The sequence below is a fragment of the Podarcis melisellensis genome, assembly GCF_964234715.1.
Source record: "Podarcis melisellensis genome assembly, chromosome: 5".
Classification (NCBI taxonomy): Eukaryota; Metazoa; Chordata; class Lepidosauria; order Squamata; family Lacertidae; genus Podarcis; species Podarcis melisellensis.
Genome location: NC_138537.1, coordinates 88,964,359 through 88,989,182, shown reverse-complemented (window position 1 = coordinate 88,989,182; position 24,824 = coordinate 88,964,359). Strand labels below are relative to the sequence as shown.

The 24,824-nt window shown below is 46.2% G+C and overlaps 1 protein-coding gene across 32 annotated transcripts in view; it reads right to left on the bottom strand.

The window, feature by feature from the left end:
• The window catches only part of SORBS1 (sorbin and SH3 domain containing 1), a 184,868-nt gene that overhangs the window by 20,211 nt on the left and 139,833 nt on the right, over positions 1 to 24,824 (bottom strand). For 27 of the 32 annotated variants that reach the window (XM_081911683.1, XM_081911663.1, XM_081911684.1 and 24 more), the window contains 9 exons: positions 22,378 to 22,427; positions 18,679 to 18,854; positions 14,209 to 15,648; positions 13,413 to 13,498; positions 9,951 to 10,118; positions 7,675 to 7,721; positions 5,745 to 5,859; positions 4,746 to 4,871; positions 2,358 to 2,552 (listed from right to left, as the gene is read on the bottom strand). In XM_081911683.1, the coding sequence (XP_081767809.1) occupies positions 2,358 to 2,552; positions 4,746 to 4,871; positions 5,745 to 5,859; positions 7,675 to 7,721; positions 9,951 to 10,118; positions 13,413 to 13,498; positions 14,209 to 15,648; positions 18,679 to 18,854; positions 22,378 to 22,427 (2,403 nt within the window). Of the gene's footprint in view, positions 1 to 2,357; positions 2,553 to 4,745; positions 4,872 to 5,744; positions 5,860 to 7,674; positions 7,722 to 9,950; positions 10,119 to 13,412; positions 13,502 to 14,208; positions 15,649 to 18,678; positions 18,855 to 22,377; positions 22,428 to 24,824 lie in introns of all 32 variants that reach the window. The other 5 variants (XM_081911662.1, XM_081911674.1, XM_081911676.1 and 2 more) reach the window with 5 other exon arrangements.

Sequence of the window (24,824 nt, the reverse complement as noted above, 5' to 3'; positions counted from 1 at the left end):
TTCAATTCCGCCCCCCATCCTTCCGGTTTTTCCAACTGCACACATGTATATATCTATAATCTGAAAAGGCGAACGAATGTGAAAATCCCAAGGTCAGAACATCTCCAGAGGCTTTGCATATGTCACATGACAAAGGGTGATGCAGCCTGCCCAACACTGCCCCAGCCAGCCCTGAGAGCAGGTTACACTTGATACAAAGGCATTTTTCTGGGTCTGTAGGTCTGGATGCTACAGAAGCATCATTTGTAATCAGAACTGAAGCTCATGAAAATCAGTGGGGAACCGGAGGTGAACTGTTCTGCAAGCTCTGCTTATGCCATTTTGGTAGTCAAGATAAACCCCACAATTTATTGGTAGCCGTTGTAGCAATGAGCTCATATGGGTCAATATTCATTTGCTTTGATATTGGCTAATTGGCCTTCTCTGTGGGCTTGGGGTGCTGGGTTCTGAGTCCAAAAAGGGGAGCTATCTGTAAGACGTGGGTATTTGCCACCTGTGCAGGGGAAGTGATGGGGTAAAAGGTAAAGGTAAAGGGACCCCTGACCATTAGGTCCAGTCACGGACAACTCTGGGGTTGTGGCACTCATCTCGCTTTATTGGCCAAGGGAGCCGGCGTACAGCTTCCGGGTCATGTGGCCAGCATGAATAAGCCGCTTCTGGTGAACCAGAGCAGCACACAGAAACACCGTTTACCTTCCCGCTGGAGTGGTACCTATTTATCTACTTGCGCTTTGATGTGCTTTCGAACTGCTAGGTTGGCAGGAGCTGGGACCGAGTAACGGGAGCTCACCCCGTTACAGGGATTCGAACCGCCAACCTTCTGATCAGCAAGTCCTAGGCTCTGTGTTTTAACCCACAGCGCCACCCGCGTCCCTTAAGTGATGGGGAGTCCTAGATAATATATGCTGCTTTGTGTATATATAGAATGTATGTTTGGGTGCAGTGTCCGTCCAACAAAGCTAGGAGACCCAACAGGCTGCTTTGCTGTAAGTCTACACCCTTCTTTAATAAAAGCACTAGAACAGATCACTCTGGCGCTGTTGATACCTGTGAACCCAACTCCTAAGATCCCTCCTTTGGGCCAGTGGTACAAGACAATGAACTGCAGTGACAATCATTTCAGGACTAGTTTGACCCAGTCGGTCCTGCCCATCTAAAGCTGCAATCCTACCAGTTAGGCGGAATCCATCTCGTGGTCTTCAGAAAGACTAAAGCTGCCTAACTGCATTCATGATTGTCATCTAAAGGCTTGGCAGGCAAAATATTTTCATAGGAACGGAAGCCTCCCTCTTATCACGCATGTGCTTGTTTCCTTTTTTGTTCCTCAACCACTGCCAAACTGCTTTCCAGGAGATTTTCTGTAATGGCTCAGGAAGCGTCTCTTAAAATCCCAAACATAACACAACACCCTTCTAGGAACAAAGTCAGCATTGCTCTGGTAGATACTGAGCAGCTAGAACAGGAGGGGGAAATGTACAACTACTTTCTACCCGTGCTTATGCTGTTTAGGAACTATTTTAAAAATATGTGCGTGTGGTTCATTAAAAAGTGGGTGCTTACCAATTTTACCAGATGGCTGCTTATTTTTTAAAAAAGTATAAGGCTATCCTCTGGGCTTTGCCATTTCTAAAACTATTTTCTAAAACTGTGCTAGCCTCTGAGCAATGTACACACTCTGCCGCACTAGAATTATTGGTGCAAAGTTCCAATTCCTGCTCAGAGTTAAGGAGGAATGCATAGGCAAAGTCCTTTAAGGTACAATTGTATGGCCCTGTTTATTTCACTCTTGCCGAAATCGCTTTGGCTCAGTTTGCATGTAACTCTAAGCCAAACATGGCTTAATGCAAACAAATGGGTGTGCAGGCTTCTCGATAGCTTGTGGCTGCCTTGGTCCTCTGCTTCTGATGCTACTTTGCTGCTTTGAGAACAGCCGTGATTTACCGTAACTCATGGTTTGCCTTCCCCAAACTACAAGTAGTAAACCAAGAACAATTCTTGCATTATGGGTCATGGTTTGTCTGGAACAAGGCAAACACACACACCTGGGCTATGCAAACATGCTTAGCTTGCAGCAGCAGAACCGAGAAAGGCCGCCACAATCTCCTCTCTCAGAGCAAGGCCTGATTTAGTGTCGCGTGTGAAACAGGTCATTTGAACTTTCCTAAACAGTGAGTTTATTGTCAACACTTTCCACAACTCCCACTCCATACGGGGCAATGCAATAGATGTATCTTTTGAATATACCGCTGGTAAATGTGTTCTCCTTACTACCCAAGAGTCATTAGCAGGGGAAGGGACTCTCTAGCAAAAAACAGCAACGCCTTACGGTTTCGCAAGGCTGGATTCAGAGCAGGTACCTGCGGGGATGTTGTCAGACTGCGGTTTGGGGAGTGGCAGAGCGACAAGCTGCCGTAGTCTAGTGTGTTCTTCAGCACAGGCTGCTTGAAAATGTCCACGTAGGTGACTGGGAAGATGCCTTGGCGGTGAGTGCTGGGGATTTTCCCTTCATACCAGTTTTCGTCCACTTGTCGAATCAGTGTGATCCTCTCGCCCTGCGGAGAAAGTATGAATGGGCAGATCAAGCTGCTGCTCAGGTAGGAAAGCTGAATTTGCACATCCGCCTATGCTTTTGGTTTGCACGGAACTGCTAAAAGCATAGCTGTCAACCGTCCCTTATTTGGCGGGAAAGTCTCTTATCCCAACGCTGTGTCCCGCTGCTGTCCCTTATTGATGATGTCCCGTAAATTTCCCGGGTTTCAAAGGAAGCAGCTCCTCTCCCTCCCTGCTTGCCGGCCAGGGAGGAGGGAGGCTCCAACTGTGTTGCTTGGCTGCGTTGCTCACCCAATAAGGAGTCTAAGAACGATGGGGGGTGGAGCTTGCATGCCTTGTGCCAATCAAATCGGGCGCGTTGTCTGGGAACTCGCCTTTGCTCAGCGCTTCCCAGCGGAGAGGTGACGGTGGTTTCCCTTGCTGCATTCCCTTTGCCGGGTTGCTGTGCTGTGGGAACCACCGCTTGAGGCTTCGTTTGGCTGCTGGCTGGGCTTTCTGCCTTTGGCTCGGAGGGGCTCAGAAGTTGAACATACCTGTGCCTGGAAAATCCCTTATTTTGGCTGCTGATCCCTTATTTTCGAGGCCGCTGGCCCCTTATTTTCAAATCTGTAAGTTGACAGCTATGGCTAAAAGGGATTCGACACATGATCCCAATTTGAAATCAGATTTGCAGACCCTCTAGTTTGCTTTCAGGGGGCAACAGAGAGCATGACTGCGGCTACCCAACTCCTGGACCAGTGGCCAAACTGCAATGGAACATACTGGGGAATGGAACAAGAGGGAAGGATTCCAGGAATAGCCACAAAGCTATTGTCAGACGTTGGTACTTGCTGAATTCCAGTCCGAGACCCAACAATGAAGCAGAACACAAGGTGAAAAAGGCAACCATTGTATGCACAAGATCACTGCCCTGGCTCTCGCCCAAGAACAATGACAAGGTGCACTTTCTTCTAAATGAAGTAGCCAAGCTTTTCTCCAGCAAACTGACTGTGCAAGCTCTGCAACAGGAGAAGAGCAGGAATTAATCCAGATGCCTGTGGGTGCCAGCAATGCAGCAAGGATCAAGCCAACTTAGGAGAGAAGCTTCAAGGTTCCCTAAATACAGCTCAGGGACAAGGTTTTCAGGATCAGGGAACCTAGATCTGAGACTGCACAGGAACATGTGGTGCATGCTCTGGTTATCTCCCGCTTGGACTACTGCAATGCGCTCTACATGGGGCTACCTTTGAAGGTGACCTGGCAACTACAACTAATCCAGAATGCGGCAGCTAGACTGGTGACTGGGGGCGGCCGCCGAGACCACATAACACCGGTCCTGAAAGACCTACATTGGCTCCCAGTACGTTTCCGAGCACAATTCAAAGTGTTGGTGCTGACTTTTAAAGCCCTAAACGGCCTCGACCCAGTATACCTGAAGGAGCATCTCCACCCCCATCGTTCTGCCCGGACGCTGAAGTCCAGTGCCGTGGGCCTTCTGGCGGTTCCCTCATTGTGAGAAGCAAAGCTACAAGGAACCAGGCAGAGGGGCTTCTTGGTAGTGGCGCCCGCCCTGTGGAACGCCCTCCCATCAGATGTCAAGGAGATAAACAACTACCTGACATTCAGAAGACATCTTAAGGCAGCCCTGTTCAGGGAAGCTTTTAATGTATGACATACTAGTGTATTTTTGGTCTTTGTGAAGGCGCCCAGAGTGGCTGGGGAAACCCAGCCAGATGGGCGGGGGTACAAATAATAAATTATTATTATTATTATTATAACATGAAGTTGTGCAAACAATCCTGCCTACCCGCCACACTTCTGAACAGAGGCAGCAAAGTCCACCTGCTCACAAGAATGCTTATCCCATCAAGAGCTCCTGGCTTCAGGCCTGGTGCTCCTTCTTGGGAGCCGGGTCTCCTCCTGCCACTCGATGTGGCGTCCCAGCCTTGGAAAAAACACATAGCTTCGCAGCATGTGTTAACCCTGACCACGGTTCGCCAACAAACCAAACTCTAAAGCCTGGTTTCTTTCAATTATGGCTTGGCACTACATGTGAATCCAGCAGCCTTGCTTAACCATGGATAAGTGTCACTGTAGACTACAAGCTACAAAGGAGCGAGACAAGGGCAGCTGGGAAACAAAATAGAAAGCCTCCTTTGAAAGAAACGGGGGAAAAACCTTTCTCGCTGATTTTCATGATCCAAAGACACCTGTACCTTTCTGAAGGACATTTCCACTTGAGTGTCACCATTGAAATTGAACTTGGCAATAGCATCTCCATATTCCAGGACTTGTATTGGTGATGTTTTCTTAGGCTGAGCTTTTTCTGTGGGAGGGAGTAGCTATAAAAAAAACACACACACACACCAAAAGGCAGACATGAGGACCCCAGTCATTGGATTCCAATACCAGGTTAGATGTGGATGTGCAAGATAGGTAAAGATAAAGGGACCCCTGACCATTAGGTCCAGTTGTGACTGACTCTGGGGTTGTGGCGCTCATCTCGCTTTATTGGCTGAGGGAGCCAGCGTACAGCTTCCGGGTCATGTAGCCAGCATGACTAAGCCGCTTCTGGCAAACCAGAGCAGCACATGGAAACGCCATTTACCTTCCCACTGGAGCGATACCTATTTATCTACTTGCACTTTGACATGCTTTCGGACTGCTAGGTTGGCAGGAGCAGGGACCGAGCAACGGGAGCTCACCCCATCATGGGGATTCGAACTGCCAACCTTGTGATCAGCAAGCCCTAGGCTCTGTGGTTTAACCCACAGCGCCACCCGCGTTCCATAGATGTGCAAGATAGCTTGACCATATTTCTGACTGGCTCGGTTGAGATGCAATGTCTAAACCATAGTTTGGCAATTGGAAACCATCCCTTTGGAATGTTGTGAAAAAAAATGAGGAAAGGATGAATAATGTAAGTCCCAAGAAAAGCCCAATGGTGGTTTATCATTGCATCTGAATCAAAACTTCTGTGTTACACACTGGAACAAATCTGAAGCATAATTCTAGTAAGGGGTGACTGTAGAGCAGTTTTAATGGTTCAAGCATCTTGGGTAAGTTTTAAACAATGAATGTGGCCGCAAAATATTTCTCACCTTGTGGCTTATTTGAAATTGCTCCTTTGGGAAGATGGGCGAGATATAAATTGAATGAAAGAAACCAAGTCTCACCACTTTGACTCATTGTATCTGCACAACAAAAACAAATACCTCTATGTATGATTGTGGGAAAATTCCAACTCTGCCATGGTGTTCGCCTTCAAACCAATTCTGATCAATTTGCTTATAAATGTAAACAACATCCCCTTTCTTCAGTGGGAGCTCCCTGTTAAAAACATACAGTTTATGTGTTAATGCGCAATTAGCATCTCTTGTAAATATTAATTCAAGTAGCATATGCATGCCCTTATCTGAAAGCACTATTGGAGATTTCCCATATCCAAATTCTTGCAGAGCAGAAAGAGGCACATCTGGACCTAGAGAACCTCCCTCAATAATTCCTCCCTCCAGTCAACTTGTTTTTCCACAATTAGATGGAATTAACATGGAGATTATGCATAAGCATTTAACAAAACGCTTTATTATTATTCAGCATCACTTTCCCTGATATTCAAGACACTTCCACTCCAGAGTTTTTTCACCATTAAAAAATGAAAATAATTAGATGAAGCTAGCTGAATCAGAAACTGGCATGAAGGTTTTCCATCACTAAGCCCCACCCGCTATTTTAAAGAAGCAATAAATTGGACTGAATCTGCAAACAGAAAATGTTTGAGAGCAAAGGAGCCCATAAGAGCCTCTTGGACTAGCTAATCTAGGATGGCTGGTGCTACAATTGCATTTTGTAACCCAAAAAAATCACCATAAATTGGGTCTAGAAAAACCTGCAGGAAGATAATGTGCGAAACCGTGGAACGCAATGGGCTGGCAAACAAGCTGTCTGGCTACTTGGTAAAAAGTGAGTGGAGAAAAGATTAAAATTCCAGAGGGAAGAACTAGCTTGGAAGCAACCTCACTCACATAGCTTTTAAAGCAGAGCATTACAGAGTCTCCAAGTGTCCCTATTTTCTAGGGACGGTCCCGGATTTACAGAAGCTGTCCCTGTTTCTGATTTGATCCCGGAATGTCCCGCTTTTCCTTAGGACGTCCCTTGTTTTCATCAGAGAAATGCTGGAGGGTATGGAGTTACGCAACTCCGAGCCGAGGAGATAAGTGACTATACCACCTTTAGAAGACATCTGAAGGCAGCCCTGTCTGGGGAAGTTTTTTTAATGTTTAATGTTTTGCTTTTATATATGTTGGAAGCTGCCCAGAGTGGCTGTGGCAACCCAAGTCAGATGGGCAGGGTAGAAATGATGAAAGTATTATCAGTTATAAAGTTGTTGTTGTCGCTGTTACTGAATAAAGGTAAAGGTAAAGGGAGCCCTGACCATTAGGTCCAGTCGTGGCCGACTCTGGGGTTGCGGTACTCATCTCGCTTTATTGGCCGAGGGAGCCGGCGTACAGCTTCCGGGTCATGTGGCCAGCATGACTAAGCCGCTTCTGGTGAACCAGACAGCGCACGGAAACGCCGTTTACCTTCCCGCCGAGGCGGTACCTATTTATCTACTTGCACTGGCATGCTTTCAAACTGCTAGGTTGGCAGGAGCAGGGACCGAGCAACAGGAGCTCACCCCGTCATGGGGATTTGAACCACCGACCTTCTGATCAGCGAGTCCTAGGCTCTGTGGTTTAACCCACAGCGCCATCCGCACCCCCTGTTACTGAATAGGACCTCCCTATTTTCATAGCAGAAATGTTGGAGGGTGTCCCTTTACAGATGAAACTACCTAGAGTTGTACATGAAGGGCAGATTCTAAGCAGTGGAGGAAGAGAAACTCTTCAATTTAATGTTAAACAAGAAGACTGTTACCCTGTACTAGCTTTTCCCAACCTGAACTCCTCCGTATGTTATGCCATTAAAAACCTAAACACACCCCTAAATGTCACAAGGAAGATAAAGAGCAATACTCTTCTGTTTGTTAACAATCACTGGAAGTGAGCACAGAAATTGGCTGGAGCACAGGGAAGCTTTTTGTTGGTTTAACAACCAGAGTCTATCGTTGGGGACGGAAGCAAGCAGCCATACACGTATACTCACTTGAGCGTCTGGGCTTTAAAGTCAAACTTCGCTCTGGCAGCTCTCATCTAAGGGTTAAAAATAACACATTTAAAGCAATTGCCAACTCCTCGGGACAGGGCCTTAAATAGTATGGAAATCCCAGCCACAGAAATGCTAAGGTCAGGTGTGGGATGGGGGCAAAAATACGATGAAGGGTTCGTTCAGATGTTTTGCTATCTTAAATGACTGGGGAGTCCTGATCAGATGTTAAGGGTCTAGCTGGAAAATCCCAATCTCTCAATAAAAAGGGACCCCTGACCATTAGGTCCAGTTGTGGCCGACTCTGGGGTTGCGGCGCTCATCGTGCTTTATTGGCCAAGGGAGCCGGCGTACAGCTTCCGGGTCATGTGGCCAGCATGACTAAGCCGCTTCTAAAATCTCAGTTTCTACTCTAAATGAAAAGCAAAAGGTGTGAATAATGGGAGGGGGCTTACTTTTCAGCTTTTCTGCAAAACCAGTCTGATTGGAGACCATGCACAAAAATGAACATCGGTACAATGGGCAATAAGTCTCAGAAAAACCATTTCCAGCCAGTTTCGGAAGGAAACATAAAGCAGATTTTGCCTAGGCTGGTGATAAGGGTTTGATAAAACAGTCTGTGATCCACTCTGCATAGCAGAACATTGCATCTGAAAAAAACATGGCTCCAGGGACCCACAGAATTTAGGGTGACATCCCCTTCTGATATGCATATCAGCAAGCTTGGTGGAGCTAGAGGACAAGGAGCCCCTCTTGACACGGCACTCTGGATATTTACCAAGGAAGCATCTCCTGGCAGCTACTTTTTCACCTGAACTGCGCTCATGAATTGTTGGTTTGATCGGCAGGAAAGAGACAAAAGGGAGAAGCCAATGGAGAAAAAATGGAGGTTTTAATTGAAATAACTTCTATAGTTTTGAGGGAATAATATATGTAAAGGTAAAGGACCCCTGGACGCTTAAGTCCAGTCAAAGGCAACTATGGGGTTGTGGCACTCATCTCGCTTTCAGGCCAAGGGAGCTGGCGTTTGTCCACAGACAGCTTTCCAGGTCATGTGGCCAGCAGGACTAAACCGCTTCTGGCGCAACAGGACACCCTGACAGAAACCAGAGCGCATGGAAATGCCGTTTACCTTTCTGCCGCAGTGGTACCTATTTATCTACTTGCACTGGCATGCTTTTGAACTGCTAGGCTACCAGAAGCTGGGGCCGAGAAACTGCCGACTTTCCGATCAGCAAGCCCAAGAGGCTCAGTGGTTTAGACCACAGTGCCACCCGTGTCCCTATAATAATATCTAATATTTTAATTCAGAGAAGAGAGGAGGGGTGTTGGCAATTTTAAACTGCCTATGGGCTGTATACACACATTCCTCCAGATTTATAGCAGCACTCATACCCATTCTAAATCAAAGTGTAAGATGAGCGTAGTAGAACAACGTTTCAGGGTACTTTTACCGGCTAATTGAAACGTTGCAGAACTGCTTTTTAACTGCTTGTGAAATTCTGCTAGCAATCAATACTACACAGTCGGCATCTTAAGCAAAGGCAATGCTTTTTGTATTGAAGGATCACTATTTTAATTTTTATTATTTAAAAAAAAGCCAATTCCCAGCATTCGTCACATATAAGCTAAGGGGTAAATGACCACTGATTGCTCTGGCGGAAAGGCTACATGCAGGTTGCGTAGCTCCTGTCAAATATGACTCATTGAAAAACCATTTCCCCCTTTTGTCTCTTTTTGCTGTTTGTAAATGAAATGTGCCGAGATATTCGGGGTGGGGGGGTGGGTTTGTCATTTTTTGGTTTTCCTGACCGGAAGAATATTAACGAAAGGAGAGGAGAGAAAGAACATCGCCATCTAGTGTTTAATCCACTACAAGACAATCACATGGTCAGGATCAACAAGACAATGGAAGTTCTAAGCATAAGGCAGAGAGACGAGGAGAGAATGTAGCAAATTACGTGATGCAAAAGATGAAGCAAATGCCCTCTGATTTTTGCCATAAAACTAACGGATATTTCAAAGGCATGCATCACAAGTTGTGCACTAGCAATCTTCAGCAGGCATGCTTTTTTAACACGTACATACAGCTTTCGGTACAGAGCTATTAATTCGTTTTAACAAAGTCGAAAAAAAGCAGTTTCTAAGTCAAGCGCGGATGGGGAAAATAAAAAGTAACACACTTCTTGGATAGCTAATGTTGGCCTAAAAGCACAACGCTATGAGAGGCAAATATGAATTGGGTCAAGCAGCAGACTGAGGCAACCACAACAGACCTCTGACCCAGATCTCCTTTTTGCGGTATCGTCTACAATTAGGAGGTCCCCAAACCGCTCATTAGTGATAAATTGATGGTGCGTAGGAATGACCCCTGTGTGCCTTCTAGCTGCAATGTCAGCCTCCTCTTGCTCACGTCTGAGCCGTCTCTGGTCCTCTAAAAGTTTCTGCCATGAAATTGCATAAAATGGGCAGTAAATCATCTAGTTTATGGCATTTCAAAATTTGCCAGCAAGTTATTATTATTATTGTTTGTTTGTTCTTTTTTATTTTTAAAAAACACACCTCTCTCCAATGCAGACTAACAAACATAATGGAAAGTCGTCGTCCCCCACCCAACCCCAATAACAGTACATCATTAAATACTGCACACTGGACATTATCCTAAGAACTCTGGTCTGGAGAGCAGGATCACAAGACAACTGAATCCTTGCGGCAATGGCCACAAGCTTAGAAAGGATGGAGAACTCATGGAGGAGATAATTCCGTGATCACCAGGAATACCTTCCCCTCTGTTTTTCAGGCCAAGGCCATTGATTATGCAGCCAAAATGGCGCCATCAATGCTCAAGAGGGAAGTATCGACAGATGTGGGGGAGCCTCAAGGTTTGCAAAAAAACAAACAAAAAAACACCCCATATTTTTCGCTCTATAGGACACACTTTTCCCCCTCCAAAAATAAAGGGGAAATTTGTGTGCAGAATATGGAGCAAATGCAGGCTCCTTGGCTTCAGCGATAGCAACGCGAAGCCTCCGAAGCGCAGAGGGAGCGCTCCTTCTGCGCTCCAGAGGCTTCGCGTTGCTTTCGCTGAAGCCTGGAGAGCGAGAGGGGTCGGTGCGCCTGAAATAGCCGCCTGAAGCCTTTGGAGCGCAGCAGGAACTCGTGCTGCGCTCCGAAGGCTTCGGGTTCCTTTTGCTGAAGCCGGGAGACCAAGACTCTCCTGGCTTCAGCAGAGAGGGGAGAGCTGCGCAGCACCCCTTCAGCCAGGCGGGAGGAGAAATGGAAGGGGCTCCGTTTCTTCTGCCGCTTCGCTGAAGGGGCGCTGAGCAGAGAGGGGGAGAATTCCCCCCCCCCTGTTCTCCCCCTCCTATAGTCCGGTGCGTCTTATGGTCCGGAGCGTCCTATAGAGCGAAAAATACGGTAATTCAGAATCCCCATCCACACAAACGTATGAAAAGCCCAGTGAGGACTGAATGTCTTTGGTGGCCACAAACAGGAGACTGTTTGGGTTGGGTGGGTTGTTAGGAAGGAAGGGGAAACCAGGGTTGGGGGTGGGACAGAGCTGCTGGAACCGAGAATAGCAGCATTCCACACAGTAACAACCCGCATATATACACTATACTAAAAAGCAAACTCATTCCCCAGGTGTGGACCCTCCTGTAGCCAAAACAGCCACATCCACACAAAAGAGGGAGGTGTCAGAAGGACTGGGGGAACCACAAGGCTTGCACAAGAACAATATATATATATATTTAATGGTATATATTCAATAAGGTAAAGGTAAAAAACCCTTGAATGGTTAAGCCCAGTTAAAGGCGACTATGGGGTTGCGGTGCTCATCTTGCTTTCAGGCTGAGGGAGCAGGCGTTTGACAACAGACAGCTTCCCAGGTCATGTGGCCAGCATGACTGAACCACTTCTGGCGCAATGGGACACCGTGACGGAAACCAGAGCACACGGAAACACTGTTTACCTTCCCACCGCAGTGGTACCTATTTATCTACTTGCACTGGCGTGCTTTCGAACCACTAGGTTGGCAGGAGCTGGGACCGAGCAATGGGAACTCACTCCATTGCGGGGATTCAAACTGCTGACCTTCTGATCAGCAAGTCCAAGAGGATCAGTGGTTTAGACCACAGCGCCACCCGCATTGCCTTTGACTAGACTTAACCATCCAGGGGTCCTTTACCTTTATATTCAATAAGATTGCATGTTCTTCAGAAATGCACTTTGCTTACAAATGCTATCCAGATTTTGTTTTAGGAAAGCGACCCCAAAATTTATGAGCCTTAATGTGGATTGTGAGCCCACTGTGACTACTTTAATTCCCTCTTTCTCCTTTTTGGATTTTCAAAGCACAGGGAATCCCAGGATTCGGGGAAGAAAAAGCATTTGAGGTAGCAGCAGTCGAAGCCGCAGAGGGCCAAACTGGCAAAACAAAAACCTCCAGTAGGCCAAGGTTCCTGGAAAAGGGCATGTCTAGTTGGCTGGTGCTCTACACAGGAGCACTTCGCGCTGCAACATTTTATTGCAGGGCCCCATTCATTTATTTAGAAAGCAATTTATCAACCGGTTTTAGCAGAGATAGCTAAGGTAAATCTCAGTGTTCAGAGAGAATATATCTCTGCAGGCCACATGCTGGGGACTAGTAAGAGAAGAACTGTTGTCTTCAAGCCTTGCTTTCCAGAGGCACCTGGCTGTCTGCTGTTAAAAACAGGTGGTTTGAGAAAACAGTCCAATCGACCTTTGGTCTGATCTTGCAAGGTAATTCTTACGTTCTTAGGCTGTTACCCAGCCACTCCCAAAAGCAACAGGTGTGCCCAGAAAATGAATAATGTGATTCAACTCTGGTTGAGCTTGGCAGAATGACCAAGTCAGTGCTTGAAAAACACACTGCGGGTCTAAATGCAATTGCATTCGCCAGCTTGAAAAGTGCAAACAGAAATTGATTCACCGTTTCCTCTAAGTGTTCCAAAATGTGCAGCAAAAATTGACGAGGCTTTTCACTTTTGTTGCACGTGCCCACTTTTGCAGAACCATTAAAGCGAGGCACGTCATGGCAAAACTACCTGTTTGCCGTCTTTTTAACAAGCCTGTGAGGCAGAGTTAAAAGGAACTTCAGGAAACTGGGAGGGTGGGGTAGGATACTGTTTTTACCTTGAGACAGCCCTTTCAAAACTGCATTCAAGAATGTATTATTTGGAGAAAATCACACTAAAACCCTGAAGAATTTTCATGATAATATTTTTTTTCCTTTTAATTGAAAATTGCTTCACAAATCTGGATGACTGCATATGAGTTGGGGGGGGGGACGAGAAACTTGAGAGAACAGAAATTCACAGGTCCTTCCATCCCTACTCTTAAGCAGGTGCTTTTACCTGAAAACAAGTCCCATTGAACATAATGGAACTTACATCCAAGTAGACCTGCACTGGATTGCAGGGATAGGAAAGGGTAAAGAAAAAACCGGAATGTGACCCCCTTTTCGTCTGGTATTCTGTACTTATACATTCCTGTCCACTTTCACCAACGTCATTTAACTTCAAATTGATAGTCTCCGCTCTAATTCATTTTATTCTTTAGATATTTATAACCCTGCAACCATCAAAAATAAAATTCCAGGGAAGCGAATAACAATTCTACCCAGAAGACCCCTCTTAAGAGCATCTTGCTTAAGGTCTACTCATTTTGGGGACGGGGAAGGGAAGAGAAGTATTACTAGATCTTTTAGGAAAAATTACCTCTTTATCACTGTGGCGCCTGCGGGAAAATTCTTCAGGACTCTCCATGTAATCAAGTGGTGCAAAATGCCTTGGTGATTCTGAATCTACTTTAAGACAACAAAAGGCAATTAAAAAAACCCAACTGATTCAAATCCAGAAAAAGGGGGAAGGAGAATAAAAATAAAGAAAGAAAAGGCTTCAAGTCTGCTGATCAATTTGCAATCAAGTGCTGGTTAACATTTTGGATTATTTTTTCCCCCTTTTCGTGCTCCAAAAGTTGGGAGTAAAATAATAACAACGCAGAAATAAGAAACGACAAAATCAAACCCAGGCCCATGAGAGGGCATAAACAACATATTTGCTGTTCACAAAATATGATTGAATGTAGTTCCGTTGAGGAAAGTTGCATCACAGCATGCAAAGATACAGATGCACGCACACACACCTCGCACACGCAAAGACACACACACACACACACACCACACCAAGAACCTGAAAAACTGCCCCTAAAAATAAATTAGGTTTTGTTATTTAATTCTCCGAGGATGCAAATTATGTGGGATTTAAGCTGTCTCCCCTAAATAATTCACATCCTAAATTTTGACTTTTGAGACAACCTGCTCTGATTGGTGATTAGAAAGGCAGTAGGAATTAATTTCTCAGTTCAGTCAAGTCCTGAAATGCAAGAAGGACGGTACAAGGAACGCACAGGAAAAGATGAAATGCAGGGGAAGGGTTTAAAAACAAAAACAGTGAGGAGAAGCAGAGTGGGGTACAGATGAATTAACACCAGTAAAATACTCAAAAATGCCACCTCCAAAGTACGTCCTGTGCTGGTTGTTGTTTGTGTCCAGGTTGTGGTATAATGCATATGGAACATTCCCATTATTAAAGGCACCTGGGATGTCCATTAGGGAGCTATTTTGGCATGTTTCCATATCCAGGAAGTGGCTAAACCTTTTGAGGACGTCATAGGAAGAGAGGCGTTTGGGAGCCGGAGGTTTCTGTCGGATATACAGCTCGTGGAAGAGGGAGCTGTCCACCCTGTCCACCAGGCTCCCCCTCGACCGAGCCAGATTATTCTGGATCTCACAGCTGGGTGCCAACAGGTCTCCCGGGATCTGCAGAGGCGGAGTCTTCCTGGAGCTGTGCTGCACGGGTTTTCTCAGTCTGAAGGGAAGAGGGCTCATGAGATAGACATTTCTGGGAAGCAGCTGCTTATCTTCTTGGGGTTCCCCTCTGCCGGACTGTTGCTGTTCGTGCCTCCGAATGGTTGTAAACCTGGTGTAAGAAGCAGGGCAGGATCCTTTGCACTGCTTAGCTTTGTATCTGGAGGGCCCACTGGTGATGCTGTCGCCGCCACTGTCATTGGATATGTTGGAGAACAGATCTATCTCGTCGGTGCAAGCTGAGAGCGTTTCCACAGGCGCCAGGTCACTGACTTCCGAGGTCACGTCCTCCGTATTGCTGCACGAATAGGAGGACGTATCGGCGAGGTTGGCAGGTCCCAGGTCCGGCTTGGCATAATCCAACAGGTATTCGGCCGAATGAGCTGAAGCTAGGCAGCTGTTAGAGAGACTCGGAGCGGGAGATTTGACCGGGAAGCTGGAGAAGTTGAGAGCAGGCATGGAGAGGGATCTCTGGATCAGCAACTCAAAGGCAGTGATGCGAGAGGAGACCGTGTGCTTGGGGATCTGCTCCAGGTTCTCCCGACTGGGGTTGGGCTCCCTCTTGTCCTTCGGCTCGTTTTCAAACAGGGATGCAATTTCCTTCACGCTGCAGGACGAAATGCTACTCAGCTGGATCCCGGAGCGGTTGATATGGTGCATGTCTTTATACAACATGGTGAACTCCTTCTCGTTCTTCCGAGAGCCCTTCCTGGAGCTAGAAGAGCCATACTCTTGCAAGCTCTGTGTGCTGATGGATTTGATAGCAAACTCTTGCTTGGACTTCATCAGCAAGTTCTCAAAATCCTTCCTGCTATCAAAGGAGGCAAAAGAGCCGCGGAGGTTTTCGCAGCTCTGCGTTTTCTCGTGAGGCAAGAGATCCTTTCTGTCCTGCCCAGAAATAGGTGGAGCAGCCAGCCTGGGTTTGAATTTGGACGGAAGAATTTCAGCAATGCAGACCTTTGCAGCAGATAAGGGTTTCTTATGTTTACATGGGCGACCTACTGGACCAGCATTATTAGAGTTAAGGGTTCGGCTATTAACTGAAGAGGGTGCAATCGTATGAACATTCCCACCTTTACGATCCACTGGAAAGCATGCAGAATAAAATAAATACAACCTGTTAGCTTAAGTGTGGCAAAGCTGTGGAGAAAGAGGGGAGGGGAGGGGAGGGAAATGACATGCTTTTTGTGGCTTCACTCAATGCAATCTTGAGACAGGCAATGTTAAAAAGGAATGCAGGAGAGCGATGGAAGAGCCAAGCTGTGCTGCCGAGGTAACACAGGACTGTTCGTGTTCAGGGAGGTAAATCCTGCGACGTTAGAGGAGCTACTAAACTAGGGGCGGCAGAGATCAAGCAAGTTCTCTACAAGTCAGTGCCGCTGCTTTAGGAATCTGGAGCAACAGGGTATATTACCGTATTTTTCGCTCTATAGGGCGCACTTCCCCCCCTCCAAAAATGAAGGGGAAATGTGTGTGCGTCCTATGGAGCGAATGCAGGCTCCTGTGAAGGAGAGGCGCTGCGCAGAGAGAGAGAAGGCGCAGCGCCCCTTGAGCGACGCGCCTGTCATACAAAGCCAGAGGAGGAACAGAAGGGACTCCTTCTGTTCCTTCTCCAGCTTTGCTGAAGGGCGCTGCGCCTTCTCCCTCTCTGTGCAGCACCTCTCCTTCACAGGAGCTTGCATTCGCTCCATAGGACGCAGAGAGGGAGAACTGCGCAGCGCCCCTTCAGCGACGTGCCTGTCCTGGCTTCTGTCTTAGCCCTGCGCAGCCTCTTTGGGCATGGGGAGCCTTCATCCCGCTGCCCTGAAGAGGCTTGGCGCGCTTATCCCAGAAGCCAGAACAGCCACACGGTATCCCAGAAGCCAGATCCCTCTTGCTGTTCTGGCTTCTGGGATTCAGAATAATTTTTTTTTGTTTTCCTCCTCCCAAAACTAGGTGCGCCTTATGGTCCGGTGCGCCCTATGGAGCGAAAAATACGGTAAGTGCTCATATGAAAATCAGCAAAAGCTTGCAATCTAACTGGCTGTGCCCAGCATGCAAAACGCCTGTGCATAAATCAAGTTGTTGGTTTAAATTGCTATTAGAAGAAACAGCACGCAAGCTTTCTGCTTAAGAGCAAAATCTTCTTTGAAGGAAAAATAAAGAAATACTCAGCACCCGAAGGCAGCAACACTGCTAATAATTTCAGTCAATACAATGTGACGCTATTTAACACCCCTGTAAATCTATGGAGACACAAGGTAGATTCTTTTGAGATTTTAAAGGCTAAAAATTAACAGCTCTGAACATCCCACGCATCACACTTGGAAGTGACAATGGAAAAGAACAGATTGTCATTTGTGGGCGAGCGCTTTGACGGCACAAATGAGATTTGAGAGTCTCCAAGTCTTCAAGAGAGTACTGTACTGTTTTGTACTGTATTATATACAGTTGGAAGATTTAATAGCCACAAGCTTGTCAAATATAAAAGGTATATTTATTTGAAGATTTATATCCTGTGCTTCAAATGGTGTCCTTGCACATTATGAAAGCCAAGAACTCCTAGTAAAGACACAATTATACGTTTACAGTTAAAAAGGCTTTGCTATTAGATGGCAATCTCCAAGATAAAATTCCTAAAAGTGGCTGCAAAGTTGCCCTCTGAAACTCTGAGAATTTGCCCCTTTTCTGCCTGAGGAAAATATAACTGAAAAGCTTCAGACTATTACAGTAAGAAAGGTTGGTTCCACAAAAGACACCTCATGAATGATTTTGTATTTCTTATAGATGTGGGGCCAATGTGAGCGTTCTCTGTACCTCTATAGGCAAAAGACTCCATTGAGTAACTTGTGAGTTCCTGGGAATTTCAGGGGGTTTTTTGGTGTTTTTTTTAACAACAAATGTGTGGCAAAGTTGCAGAGATAGCATTCGGAAAAGTAACTGCAAAAATGTAAAAGAAAAGCAACCCAGAAGCTAGCTGTCAACATAGAATTAATTGCTTTCAACACCAGTGATTCCTAAGTTTGCATTTCACAGATTGTCAAGGGAGGATTCAAGTTCTTTGAAATCAGCAGGGCTTAATGCACAACTTTGACTTGCATTAATGCGCCACAACTATTGCATTAGCCACAGTGTTTGCAGCTCATAATGCGCTTCGCTCTTCTATTACGCCCTTTCGCAACTGCTGGTGTTGTTAGTTCTCTATCAAGTCCTCCCAGCCTAGAAAAGCCACAAAGGGCACAGCAGTGGAAGAATACCGTAAGTAAGGTCAACAGGCAAGGCAATCCCAAATAAATGTCCAATTTAGGAAGCTAAAGAGGATGGGCAGAAGAGAAGGCCCTACCATGGGTGGGGGAAACTGGCTTGAGTGATGTGGGTCCGTGAGGATGCTCTGAAGACAGAAGGGAGTGAGGGGCAGAGAGTACCGTGGCCAGGGAAGGTCAAACCATGAGCAAGATTCAGAGGGAGCGTAACCGGACTGTGCTTGGAAGTGAGCAGGGCCGAACATGGCAACTTAAAAAGGATAGATGAGTGATAAGCAAACTCTTTCTAGAGATGAATCACCCCCTTTAATCCTCCACCCAATTGTGTGCAGGAAAATTTGCTCCCATGAAACCTGGGGTCAAAATACCCCGGAACGAAGAGCAGATACCAGCAGATTAACAAATCTTTTCCTGGGTACTTGGGTTTATAAAACTCCCGGATCTGAAGCCAATCTGATCCCAATGTAGGTTGACTGTGGCCTGGTCTACATGTGCGGCAGAGTAAGAGAAGAGAATTGTGTGATGGCAAAATGGGTTTTACCAACCTAGATGTCATGTGGCTCTTTTACATGCTCCGTTTTATAAAACTCCCTGCAAGTAGAAATCTAACATGCAGGGAACAGGCTAAAATTTTAAAGGGTTTTTTTTTTAAAAAAAAGTGGGGAAGCATTGAAAATGACACACACACCCTGACTGAAGTATGAAATTGTGCAGTCAGATATTACCACCCCAGAAACTATTCCTCACATCTCAAATCCTGACACAAGCACACCATTTACTGGCACAGATATATTGACACAATCTGTTTTTAAAGTTCTACTGACAACAGCCAGTACACGCAGATGCATGGAAATTGTTGCTCTAGCGACATACCTTTAGTGGAAGCCGAGCTGGAGGGACGTTTGAGACCGCTTAGCCCTTGCAGCGGGATATCGCCACCTTCTAAAACACTTTTGTATATTTGCCTTTCGTTTTCCGGCCCGGTGACATCTCCAAGAGCTGCTTCAAATTCTCTCTTTGCAGAATGGTAGCTGGGGGAATACGGCGAGCTAAAAGTATGCAGGAGGAGGGAGACTTAATTTCCTTAGCAATTAAAAAAAAAAAGAAGTTGCAAAATTGTAGACGGGCCAAGCTGACAGCTCAACACCCCGGTGCGAAATTGCTAAGAGCAAAAACACCTTGCATTTCTGGATCATATGCCTTTCCAGGGGTTGCAGAGATTTTTGTATGCAAAACACACGTCGGCTCCCGGTATTTTACGTGACAGGAATGTAAGCATCAAAAGGAAGGTAGGATGCAGGGCCGTCTTAAGCATATCAGGCGCCGTGGTGTAAAGATCCCTCTGGCAGCACCCCCCCACCATTTCCCAGAGTTATCGACCTTTGATGTATTACAGTATTTAAATATTTTTTGGGAAGCCGCCCAGAGTGGCTGGGGAGGCCCAGCTAGATGGGCGGGGTATAAATAAATTATTATTATTATTATTATTATTATTATTATTATTATTATTATTATTATTATTTGCCCAATCCTCTGTGGGGATTCCTCTCCTCCCGCGGTGGCTTGGGAGGCAAGCTCCACGTCCGCCTGCCGTATGGTTGATGGGGCGCAGCTGGCGGTCGTGTAGGGAAAGGGGAGGCCGCCAGCAAAGCTGCTCAGCTCCCCCACACTCTGGGGCGTCCCTGAGAGGCTGGCGCCCTGGCGCAACGCACCACTAAGCCCTATGGGAAAGACGGCTCTGGTAGGATAGGAAGAGAAATGGAGAGGCAGAACAGCTGTTCCTTCTCTATGCGGTGCTGAAATGCATAGCCAGGAGTGCTTCTCTAGCTTCCATCAAAGAAACGACCCAAGCTTATCATGAAAAAAACCAACGGCACCCTCTGGTTGGAAAGCCACCAAGGCCCAGGGCATTTCACTCCAACAGGGGTGGGGAAGACTGCCAGCGGTGCAAACTGGCCCATGAGGTCATTCCAGTTCTCTCTCGCTTGGACTACTGCAACACGCTCTACGTGGGGCTAACTTTGAAGGTGACCCGAAAACTACAACTAATCCAGAACACAGCAGCTAGACTGGTGACTGGGAGCGGCCGCCGAGACCACATAACACCGGTCTTGAAAGACCTACATTGGCTCCCAGTATGTTTCCGAGCACAATTCAAAGTGTTGGTGTTGACCTTTAAAGCCCTAAACGGCCTCGGCCCAGTATACCTGAAGGAGCGTCTCCACTGCCATCGTTCCACCCAGACGCTGAGGTCCAGCGCCGAGGGCCTTCTGGCAGTTCCCTCACTGCGAGAAGCAAAGCTACAGGGAACCAGACAGAGGGCCTTCTCGGTAGTGGCGCCCGCCCTGTGGAACGCCCTCCCATCAGATGTCAAAGAGATAAACAACTACCTGACATTAAGAAGACATCTTCAGGGAAGTTTTTAATGACTGACGTTTAATGTATTTTTAATCTTTGTTGGAAGCTGCCCAGAGTGGCTGGGGAAACCCAGCCAGATGGGCAGGGTACAAATAATAAATTATGATGATGATGATTATTCTACCACCCCCCCCAACCACACCCAGCAGTCCATCAAGTGAGGTCAGCTGGTGGGCAGAGCTCCATCCTGCTTGGTACATCTCACCAGAACTTTCCCTGTGGACAATGAGCTGGTCAAAGCAGATTCCTGCAAAGAGGGCACAATCCTCTGCTCATCAGCTAGGGAGCGAACAGTTCAACCTGGCTCAGTTGGTTAGAGCGTGGTGTTGCAGGTTCGATTCCCATACGGGATAGCTGCCGGACTAGATGTTTTGTTTCCCACCCACCTCCATTTTTTATGCTTTATTGAGATTAAAACGAATAACCAACGAAGAGGTTAACCAGAAGAAAGAAAAGTAAATGATAATATTTGTTACGTCACATCACGCTGCGTTCTTCTTGGATTTCTAAAGACTTCCCGCCACCCCATCGTGCATCTACCACTTAGTCTATCTAGCACAATATTTATCCTTTTCTTTTGTTAATTTCCATCAGTATTATATTCCCTTAGTGTTATCTATCATACCACAGGCATCATTCCACTCCTGCCACTGACGTCATGCTATTACAATAATCCTTTAGATATTTTTTGTACATGTCCCACTTCCTAATAAATGTTTGATCAGTATGATCTCTCAGTTTTTCTGTCATTTTAGCCAACTTGGCCTACTCCAGCAGTTTACTTTGCAACTCCAGCTTTGCTGGGGTTTCCTCTACTATCCTATTCATAGCGATTAATATTCTTGCGGCTACTGTGGCATACAATAATATTTCTCTCGCTTTTTAAGGTGTGTCTGGGTCTGGTATCCCCAGGAGGAAAGCCTCCGTGTGTGTGTGTGTGAGATACCTTAATCATTCTTTTGAACTCATTATAAATTACACCCCAAAATTCCTTAATTTTCTTACAGGTCCACCACATATGTAACATTTAGCCTTCCGTCTCTCCACATCTCCAACATTTACTTCATGTGTTCTTATACATTTTAGATAGTTTTAGTGGCGTCAAGTACCAGCAGAACTGCATCTTCATAAAATTTTATTTCAAGGTGTAACATGCAGTGAATTTCACCGCTGCTGGACTAGATGATCCTCAGGGCTCTATGATTCTACAAGTACCGTTTTGCCGGTGTATTCCTAGAGAGGCACGTGCTGGCAAAGCACACTCCTCACACACCCTGTGGGCTATCTTTGGCAGGTGGGCGGGGCTATGCACCCGTCCGTCACCTGACGTCTTCTGATGACTGACGGGTGGGTTGCCCTGCCCACATGCTCAAGTTTGTGCACAGGGCAAGGAAATATAAAAGATCTGTCGCACTAGGTCAAAAATATTAACAACCCTTGGGCTACGTTACCTGTGACAGCACCGCATACGGCGTATTCATTTCAACTAGTTTGATTCAGAATGGCAGAAAGAAAACCTGAAGGAGCTAAGCACATTAGGATAGAATTTCGCCAGAGGAAGATTTTAAGAGAGAACCTCCTTAGGTCCTTCCAATAACCTTTTGCCTGTGCTAATTTCAGGGCACATTTAGAACTAGAAATGTCACCCATATACCCTTTGAATCCAGCTTAAAGGTAAAGGTAAAGGGACCCCTGACCGTTAGGTCCAGTCATGGCCGACTCTGGGGTTGTGGCGCTCATCTCGCTTTACTGGCCGAGGGAGCCGGCGTACAGCCTCCGGGTCATGTGGCCAGCATGACTAAGCCGTTTCTAGCGAAGCAGAGCAGCGCACAGAAACACCGTTTACCTTCCCTGCCGGAGCGGTACCTATATATCTACTTGCACTTTGATGTGCTTTCAAACTGCTAGGTTGGCAGGAGCAGGGACCGAGCAACGGGAGCTCACCGCGTCGTGGGGATTCGAACCACCAACCTTCTCATCAGCAAGTCCTAGGCTCTGTGGTTTAACCCATGGTGCCACCCGCATTTAGACACACATAAAACGATTCCTGCGATGTTGTACATGGGCACAGCTCTTAAAGGACCTGCAGCTACAGCTCCCAACGCAATCAATGCTTCAGAACATCAACATCAGAGCGCAGCATTCAAAACTTACTGAGGCAAATGATCCGAGGAAGTTTCTGGAGGAGAGGAGCCTGTCGTACTCTGCAAGAATCCAGACAAATAAGTCAGTGATATGCAGAAGCTTTCGTGCAAACCAAAAGGAGAGACAGAGAGAGGGGGAGGGACTCCACTGAGCAATTTTCCACCCTAAATTCAAATCCTGGACTTTATACACTGATTCCGATTGGCGTGCATTTGATTGGAGGTTCCTTCACGGAAGTAAAATATTTTAACTCGGGCCACGCCTTTGCACCGTGATTATTTGTCTGTCAATGCCTTATTTTAAAGAAAGCCTTAAGAAAAGTAAGGGAAATAAACTGCTCCGTGGGAGGCACATATTTATAATTATGGCCTCTGCAACTTCCTTCTGCCCAAGCCAATCGCTTTCCAAAAGAAGATTATATTTCTCTAGTGTAGAAGGTAAAATGCATATGCACCAGATCATAAAAAGCTTCTTTATTTTTTGTTTGTTTGTTTAGAGAAACAGCTTGAAGCCGGTTTTCTTTTCAACAGAGCGAACAATAAAAAGGTTGGGAGTGGATAGTTTGCAACCGCTAAGTGCCAAACCAGACATGATGTTCAATGCTTTTTTCCCACTGCAACACTGGATGGGATTTTTCTTGGGATTATGGTGAGGGCAAGGGCCAGTTGCCCCCTTCCTTAACCACCCTAGCCCTGATCCTGCTTGGGACAGGCCCACCCCCCAGAAATTATTTGCTTTTCTTAGAAACAAAGCTATATATATGCACTTTAAATGCAAAGGCACATTTAGCCTTGTGTCTGGCTTGGCTCTTGCCAACAAAGGTCTGTATAGTTAAAGCCATGGTTTTCCCAGTAGTGATGTATGGAACTGAGAGCTGGACCATAAAGAAGGCTGATCACCAAAGAATTGATGCTTTTGAATTCTGGTGCTGGAGGAGACTCTTGAGAGTCCCATGAACTGCAAGAAGATCAAACGCATCCATTCTTAAGGAAATCAGCCCTGAGTGCTCACTGGAAGGACAGATCGTGAAGCTGAGGCTCCAATACTTTGGCCACCTCATGAGAAGAGAAGACTCCCTGGAAAAGACCCTGATGTTGGGAAAGATGGAGGGCACAAGGAGAAGGGGACGACAGAGGACGAGATGGTTGGACAGTGTTCTTGAAGCTACCAGCATGAGTTTGACCAAACTGCGGAAGGCAGTGGAAGACAGGAGTGCCTGGCGTGCTCTGGTCCAGGGGGTCACGAAGAGTCGGACACGACTAAACGACTAAACAACAACAACAACAACTGGCTTGGCTCTAAGGCAGACAGGCTGTATTTAGAATTATTATACCTCCCTCCGACCCATTTTGTATAAAAAGAGGTGGGAAACATAAGCAAAGAAAATGGGCCATTGAAACTTCGGTTTCTGTACACTGCAATGAGATTGCTTCGGGGTGTTGTTTTAATTAAGGATAAGAAGGATAATCAAACGCATTTGAAAATTAAGTTACATGGGAGATAAAGCCATACCCTCCCATATTCCTCTGATGGAAATAAGGATGTACTATTCAATAATAATAATAATAATAATTTCTTATTTATACCCCGCCCATCTGGCTGGGCTTCCCCAGCCACCCTGGGCGGCTTCCAACAAAATATTAAAATACAGTAATCCATCAGACATTAAAAGCTTCCCTAAACAGGGCTGCCTGTTGTTGTTGTTATTACCCCACCCCAGACACTCTGGGTGGCTTCCAACAGATATAAAAACATAATAAAACATTAAGCCCCCCTCACTTTTAACCTTCCCTAGACAGGGCTGACTTCAGATGTCTTCTAAAGGTTGTATAGTTATTTATCTCCTTGGCTCAGCGAGTCGCATAACTCCATACCCTCCCTAACATTTCTCCGATGAGAAACAGGGATGTCCTAAGGCAAAGCGGGACATTCCGGGATCAAATCAGAAACTTAGATAAATTCAGAAATGTCCCAGGAAAATACGGTCTGTAAAGTGCTCTGACCGCTTTTGAGATACCTTCCCCCCCCCCCCAACGCAGTAAGCCCACAATAATTACACACACAAAAATTAAAAGGGGTAAAAATAACCTTGGCAGGCCCACACATTGTTGAACCAAGCGGGTTTTGACAGTACGCAATTTTGGATTTGGGCGCAATCCCCGGAAGGTAAGTTGCGGGTTTACTGTACACCCTATTTTATTGATCACAGTTTAAGGTTTGGACATAATGCTAAACTGTGTGTGGCTGACTGGAAATGGAAACAGAAAGATTTTGATCACCTCACGGCTGCACCAGAAGAGGAGGGGAGCGTACACAAGCTCAAAGCTTGCCCAAACTCTTTCCAGTAACTGTAAACCATGGTTTAGTGTTACATCTGAATGCAGCCTCTGTGTAATACCATTTTCAGCAGCATTGTTTGCTAATTATCCAGCCGCAACCCGATTAGAGCAGAGGGT